Source organism: Salmo salar, chromosome 29, assembly GCF_965601325.2.
Source record: "Salmo salar chromosome 29, fSalSal1, whole genome shotgun sequence".
Taxonomy (NCBI): domain Eukaryota; kingdom Metazoa; phylum Chordata; class Actinopteri; order Salmoniformes; family Salmonidae; genus Salmo; species Salmo salar.
This window is the reverse complement of record NC_138319.1, coordinates 29,147,196-29,155,000: the sequence shown is the minus strand read 5'-3', so window position 1 is coordinate 29,155,000 and position 7,805 is coordinate 29,147,196. Positions and strand designations below refer to the sequence as shown.

The window sequence follows — 7,805 nt, the reverse complement described above, 5'->3', positions numbered from 1 at the left end:
TGTTGTGCCAGCCTACGTTATGTTGTGGTAGACACTGGTACTTACGCGGTGCTCCTTCTGCCATCTCTATAGCCGTAATACCCAGAGACCACAGGTCACTCTGAAAGACAGAGAGAGAGGAGGGATTGAGATGACCAGGGAAAATACACTAAAGCCACAAACAGACATACACACAGCCTACTGTGGTACCTTGAAGTCGTAGGTGGCCTCAGGGTTCTCGTCGCAGGCGATGACTTCAGGAGCCATCCAATATGGCGTCCCTATAAACGTGTTCCTCCTCCCCACCGTACGGTCCAACTGGGCACTCACACCAAAGTCCACTGGAACACACACACACACACACACACACACACACACACACACACACACACACACACACACACACCACACACACACACACACACACACGTGAAACATTTTGATCTGTCTGTCCGCCAGTCTGTCTGTTTTCCTGTTTGTCTGTGTGTCTCACCCAGTTTGACCTCTGCGTTCTCTGTCAGCAGGACGTTCTGACCCTTGATGTCTCTGTGGATGACCTTGTGTTGGTGGAGATGGGTCAGACCCTAGAGAGAGAGAGAGAGAGAGAGAGAGAGAGAGAGAGAGAGAGAGAGAGAGAGAGAGAGAGAGAGAGAGAGAGATAACTGTTGGTTATTATAAGGCACACTCCATACACAGAAACGTGTACAAGGCTCTCCCTCGATTTGGCAAATCTGACCATAATTCTATCATCCCGATTCCTGCTCACAAGCAAAAACTAAAGCAGGAAGCACCAGTGACTCAGTCAATAAAAAAGTGGTCAGATGAAGCAGATGCTAAGCTACATGACAGTTTTGCTTGCACAGACTGGAATATGTTCTTGGATTCTTCCGATGGCATTGAGGAGTACACCACTTCAGTCACTGGCTTCATCAAAAAGTGCATCGATGACGTCGTACCCAGAGTGACTATACGTACATACCCCAACCAGAAGACATGGATTACAGGCAACATCCGCATTCACCAGGACGCAGGGCCAGACGGATTACCAGGACGTGTACTCTGAGCATGCGCTGACCAACAAGTGTCTTCACTGCCATTTTCAACCTGTCCCTAACGGAGTCTGTAATGCCAACACGTTTCAAGCAGACCACCATGGTCCCTGTGCCCAAGAACACTAAGGTAACCTGCCTAAACAACTACAGATACGTAGCACTCACGTCTGTAGCCATGAAGTGCTTTGAAAGGCTGGTCATGGCTCACATCAACACCATTATCCCAGAAACCCTAGACCCACTCCAATTTGCATACCGCCCAAACAGATCCACAGAGGATGCAATTTCTACTCCACACTGCCCTTTCCCCACCTGGACAAAAAGAACACCTATGTGAGAAGGCTATTCATTGACTACAGCTCAGTGTTCAACACCATAGTGCCCTCAAAACTCATCACTATTTCATGTCAGCAGGTTTCATTCCAAATATGTTGATTGCATTAGTTTAGATGTGGGGGAGTTAGAGAATGAGAGGTGAGAGAGGGTGACAAGGCAAGAAGGAACTTCTAATCTATGCCATCAAAGGGAACATAACATTTGACATCCCAATTAGGATCTGGCTAAAAATACTTGAATCAGTTATAGAACCCATTGGCCTTTATGGTTGTGAGGTCTGGGTTCCGCTCACCAAACAAGAATTCACAAAATGGGACAAACACCAAATTGAGACTCTGCATGCAGAATTCTGCAAAAATATCCTCTGTGTACAACGTAAAATACCAATTAATGCATGTAGAGCAGAATTAGGCCAATACCCGCTAATTATCAAAATCCAGAAAAGAGCTGTTAAATTCTACAACCACCTAAAAGGAAGTGATTCCCAAACCTACCATAACCTCCCAAACCTTCCACCAGCTGGCTGGAGTGTTTACGGACACATTCAATCTCTCCCTATCCCAGTCTGCTGTCCCCACTTCAAGATGTCCATCATTGTTCCTGTACCCAAGAAAGCAAAGGTAACTGAAATGACTATCGCCCCGTAGCACTCACTTCTGTCATCATGAAGTGCTTTGAGAGACTAGTTAAAGATCGTATCCCCTCTACCTTACCGAACACCCTAGACCCACATCAATTTGCATACCGGCCCAATAGATCCACAGACGATGCAATTGCCACCGCACTGCACACTGCCCATTTCCATCTTTTACATTTGTATTTTTTTTACATTTAACCTTTAACTAGGCAAGTCAGTTCAGAACAAATTCTTATTTACAATGACGGCCTACCACAGCCAAATCCGGACGACGCTGAGCCAATTGTGCACCGCCCGATCTGACTCACAATCACAGCCGGATGTGATTTAGCCTGGATTCGAACCAGGGACTGTAGTGTCGCCTCTTGCACTGCCCCACTCGGGAGACCCGATCTGGACAAGAGGAATACCTATGTAAGAATCCTGTTCATTGACTGTAGCTCAGCATTCAACACCATAGTACCCTCCAAGCTCATCATTAAGCTCGGGGCCCTGGGTCTGAACCCCGCCCTGTGCAACTGGGTCCTGGACTTCCTGATGGTCCGCGTCCAGGGGGTGAAGGTAAGAAGCATCACCTCCACTCCGCTGATCCTCAACACTGGGGCCCCACAAGGGATGCGTGCTCAGCACCCTCCTGTACTCCCTGTTCACCCATGACTGCGTGGCCACGCACGCCTCCAACTCAATCATCAAGTTTGCAGACAACACAACAGTAGTAGGTCTGATTACCAACAATGATGAGACAGCCTACAGGGAGGAGGTGAGGGTCCTGGGAGAGTGGTGCCAGGAAAATAACCTCTCACTCAACGTCAACAAAATGAAGGAGCTGATCGTGGACTTCAGGAAACAGCAGAGGTAGCACAACCCTATCCACATCGATGGGACCGCAGTGGAGAAGGTGGAAAACTTCGAGTTCCTTGGCGTAGATGGACAAAATGAATTGGTCCACCCACACAGACAGTGTGGTGAAGGCGGCGCAAAAGCATCTCTTCAACCTTAGGAGGCTGAAGAAATTTGGCTTGTCACCTAAAACACTCACAAACTTTTACAGATGCACAATTGAGAGCATCCTGTCAGGCTGTATCACCGCCTGGTACGGCAACTGCACCGCCCGCAACTGCAGGGCTCTCCAGAGGGTGGTGCGGTCTGCCCAATGCATCATCGGGAGCACACTGCCTGCCCTCCAGGACACCTACAGCACCCGATGTCACAGGAAGGCCAAAAAGATTATCAAGGACATTAACCACCCGAGCCATTGCCAGTTCACCCCGTTATCATCCAGAAGGTGAGGTCAGTACAGGTGCATCAAAGCGGGGACCGAGAGACTGAAAAACAGCTTCTATTTCAAGGCCATCGGACTGTTAAATAGCCATCACTAGCCGGCTTCCACCCAGTTATGTAACCCTGCACCTTAGAGGCTGCTATAGACTTGGAATCACTGGCCACCTTAATAATGGAACACTAGTCACTTTAATAATGGAACACTAGCCACTTTAATAATGGAACACTGGCCACTTTAATAATGGTACACTGGCCACTTTAATAATGGAACACAATGTTTACATGCTGCTTTACTCATCTCATTAGTATATACTGTATTTTAGTCAATGCCACTGACATTGCTCAATCTAATATTTATATATTTCTTAATTTCATTCTTTTAGATTAGTGTGTATTGTTGTGAATTGTTAGATATTACTGCACTGGTTGAGCTAGGAACACAAGCATTTCGCTATACCCGCAATAACATCTGCTAAATATGTGTATGTGACCAAAAAACTTGATTTGATAAAGCCATCACCTACAGCGAGATGAACCTGGAGAAGAGTCCCTTAAGCCAGTTGGTCCTGGGGCTCTGTTCACAAACACAAACGGACCCCACAGAGCCCCAGGACAGCAACACAATTAGACCCAACCAAATCATGAGAAAACCAAAAGAGAATTACTTGACACATTGGAAAGAATTTACCAAAGAACTAAGCAAACTATAATGTTATTTGGCCCTATACAGAGAGTACACAGTGGCAGAAAACCTGACCACTGTGACTGACCCAAAATTAAGGAAAGCTTTGACTATGTACAGACTCAGTGAGCATAGCCTTGCAATTCACAAAGGTCGCCGTAGGCAGACCTAGCTCTCAAGAGAAGACTAGAAGGCTATGTGCACACACTGCCCACAAAATGAGGTGGAAACTGAGCTGCACTTCCTAACCTCCTGCCAAATATATGACAATATTAGAGACACATATTTCCTTCAGATTACACAGACCCACAAATATTTAGAAAACAAATCCAATGTTGATAAACTGCCATATTGTCACGACTTCCACCGAAGTCGTTTCCTCTCCTTGTTCGGGCGATGTTCGGCGGTCGGCGTCACTGGTCTTCTAGCCATCGTCGATCCACTTTTCATTTTCCATTTGTTTTGTCTTGTTTTGGGTTTTGTACCCATGTAGCTAATTTTTGTATTGCCGTGGGTTTTGTATTAAACTGCTCCGGCTATTACCTATTTCTGCTCTCCTGCATCTGACTTCACTGCCACCAGTTCCGCAACCCTTACAGAATTCCACACCACCATATGGAGTCAGCAGGAGCAGGTGCCCCTGGTATAAGGGTCGAGGAGCGCGTCCTGGAGCAAGAGGCGATGATCCACCATCTAGGCACCGCAATGGACCGCGTTGTCCAAATCATGGACCACTGGGAGAGACAGGGAGTTCCTCCAGTGCCTCCCCCAGCACAACAGGGGCCTCCACTACTCACTCCCCCTGCACCCGGTTTCAGTGGGATTCGCCTCACCCTCCCCGGGGAGTACGATGGGACGGCTGCCCGCTGCCAGGGTTTCCTACTGCAGTTGGATTTATACCTGGCAACCGTCCACCCGGCTCCTTCGGGCTGTGAGAGGGTGTCCGCCCTCATCTCTTGCCTCTCGGGGAAAGCCCTAGAGTGGGCCAACGCCGTGTGGGTGGAAGGAGATGCGGTGTTAGACCACTTTTTTTATTTTATTTATTTTACCAGGTAAGTTGACTGAGAACACATTCTCATTTACAGCAACGACCTGGGGAATAGTTTCAGGGGAGAGGAGGGGGATGAATGAGCCAATTGTAAGCTGGGGATGATTAGACAGCCGTGATGGTATGAGGGCCAGATTGGGAATTTAGCCAGGACACTGGGGTTTGAGGAGTTCAAACTTTGAGGAGTTCACCTGTCGTTTCCGGGCAGTCTTCGACCACCCGCCTGAGGGCAGAGCGGCGGGTGAACAGCTTTTCCACCTACGGCAGGGGACAAGGAGCGCACAGGAGTTCGCTTTGGACTTTCGGACCCCGGCCTCCTGAGCGGGATGGAACGACAGGGCCCTCATCAACCACAATCACTGCAGTTTGCGCGAGGACATCCGTTGAGAGTTGGCCTGCAGGGACACCACCCTTACCTTCGACCAGCTGGTGGACCTGTCCATTCGGCTGGATAACCTGCTGGCTACCCGCGGACGTCCAGATCGGGGTCTGTTGGTTCCATCCCCCAGCACCACTGCTCCGATGCCCATGGAGCTGGGAGGTGCTGCGCTCAGGGAGACCAGAGATCTGTGGCCGCAGAGGTCACACTGACGGTCGGTGCCGGGTTGGTTCCTCTGGGGGTCGAGGCAGCAGGCAGGGCACTCGGGCGTCACCCCAGGTGAGAAAGCACCATTCTCACCCAGAGCCCTCTGTTGCACACGTTTTTGCTCGTACCTTTCCTGAGTTGTCCCCGCATTCCCAGCATAAGGCGTTCGTCGATTCAGGTGCGGCTGGGAATTTTGTTGACAGTTCATTTGCCCATAGTTTAGGGATCCCCATCGTTCCTGTGGCTACACCCTTCCCAGTTCACGCCTTAGATAGTCGACCGTTAGGGTCAGGGTTGATTAGGGAGGCCCCCATTCCTCTGGGCATGGTGACGTGGGGGGGGGGGGGGGGGGGGGGTGTCACACGGACAGAATCAGTCTCTTTCTCATTGACTCTCCTGCGTTTCCCATGGTGCTAGGCCTACCCTGGTTAGCTTGTCATGACCCCACTGTTTCATGGCTAAGGAGGGCTCTCACGGGGTGGTCGCAAGAGTGTTCGGGAAGGTGTTTAGGGGTTTCCAAAGGTGCTACTACGGTGGAAAGTCCAGACCAGGTCTCCACCGTGCGCATTCCCCCCGAATATGCCGATTTGGCTCTCGCCTTCTCCAAAAAGAAGGCGACTCAATTACCAACCCATCGACGGGGGGATTGTGCGATAAATCTCCTGGTAGACGCTGCACTTCCCAGGAGTCACGTCTATCCTCTGTCACAAGCGGACGGTGGCTATGGAAACATATGTCTCCGAATCCCTGCGTCAGGGGTACATTCGGTCCTCCACTTCCTCCGCCTCCTCGAGTTTATTTTTTGTGAAGAAGGAGGGAGGTCTGCGCCCGTGTGTTGATCATCGGTCTTAATCAGATAACTGTGAGGTACAGTAACCCGCTACCTCTTATCGCCACGGCAATTGAGTCAATGCACGGGGAGCGCTTCTTCACCAAACTTGATCTCAGGAGTGCTTACAACCTGGTACGTATCCGGGAGGAAGACAAGTGGAAGACTGTGTTCAGTACGACCTCAGGGCATTATGAGTACCTCGTCATGCCGTACGGGTTGATGAATGCTCCATCAGCGCATTCAGTCTTCCAAGCCTTTGTAGACAAGATTTTCAGGGACCTGCACGGGCAGGGTGTAGTGGGGTATATTGATAACATTCTGATATACTCCGCTACATGCGCCGAGCATGTGTCCCTGGTGCGTAATTGGCTGACTCCCACCACGGTAAAGGAGGTGCAGCGGTTTCTAGGGTTTGCCAATTACTACCGGTCAGGTAGAGGCTCCCATTACCTCACTACTGAAGGGGGGACCGGTACGTTTGCAGTGGTCGGCTGAGGCGGACAGGGCCTTTGGTCACCTGAGGGCTCTGTTTACCTCGGCTCCTGTGCTGGCCCATCCGGATTCCTCTTTGGCATTCATAGTGGAGGTGGACGCGTCCGAGGCTGGGATAGGAGCTGTGCTCTCTCAGCGCTCGGGTACACCACCGAAGCTCCCCTTCTTCTCGAGGAAGCTCAGCCCGGCGGAGCGAAATTATGACGTGGGGGACCGGGAGCTGTTGGCTGTCGTCAAGGCTCTGAAGGTGTGGAGACACTGGCTTGAGGGGGCTAAACACCCTTTTCTCATCTGGACTGACCACCGCAATCTGGAGTACATCTGGGCGGCGAGGAGACTGAACCCTCGCCAGGCAAGGTGGGCCATGTTTTTCACCCGTTTTGTTTTCACCCTTTCTTACAGACCAGGTTCCCAGAACGTGAAGGCAGACACACTGTCCCGGCTGTATGACACAGAGGAGCAGCCCATGGATCCCACCCCCATACTCCCGGCCTCCTGACTAGTGGCGCCGGTAGTGTGGGAGCTGGACGAGGACATTGAGCAGGCGTTGCGTGCAGAGCCCGCTCCCCTCCAGTGTCTCGCTGGGTGTCTGTACGTTCCGTCTGCTGTCCATGACCGGCTGGTCTATTGGGCCCACACGTCACCCTCCTCTGGTCATCCAGGCATCGGTCATCCAGGCATCGGTCGGATGGTGCGCTGTCTGAGTGGGAAGTACTGGTAGCCCACTTTAGCTAAGGACCTGAGGGTGTATGTTTCCTCCTACTCGGTGTGCGCCCAGTGTAAGGCTCCTAGGCACCTGCCCAGAGGTAAGCTACACACCTTACCCGTTCCACAGCGGCCATGGTCACACCTCTCGATCGAGTTCCTGACCGATCTTCTC

General features: G+C 51.0%; 1 protein-coding gene across 1 annotated transcript in view; it reads right to left on the bottom strand.

Moving 5' to 3' along the window:
- Positions 1-7,805, bottom strand: part of LOC106590524 (TRAF2 and NCK-interacting protein kinase-like) — a 68,564-nt gene that overhangs the window by 42,780 nt on the left and 17,979 nt on the right. Inside the window, exons 6-8 of the mRNA XM_082970780.1 lie at positions 473-563; positions 190-320; positions 46-100 (exon numbers count right to left, since the gene is read on the bottom strand). Of these exons, the coding sequence (XP_082826906.1) occupies positions 46-100; positions 190-320; positions 473-563 (277 nt within the window). The remainder of the gene's footprint in view (positions 1-45; positions 101-189; positions 321-472; positions 564-7,805) is intronic.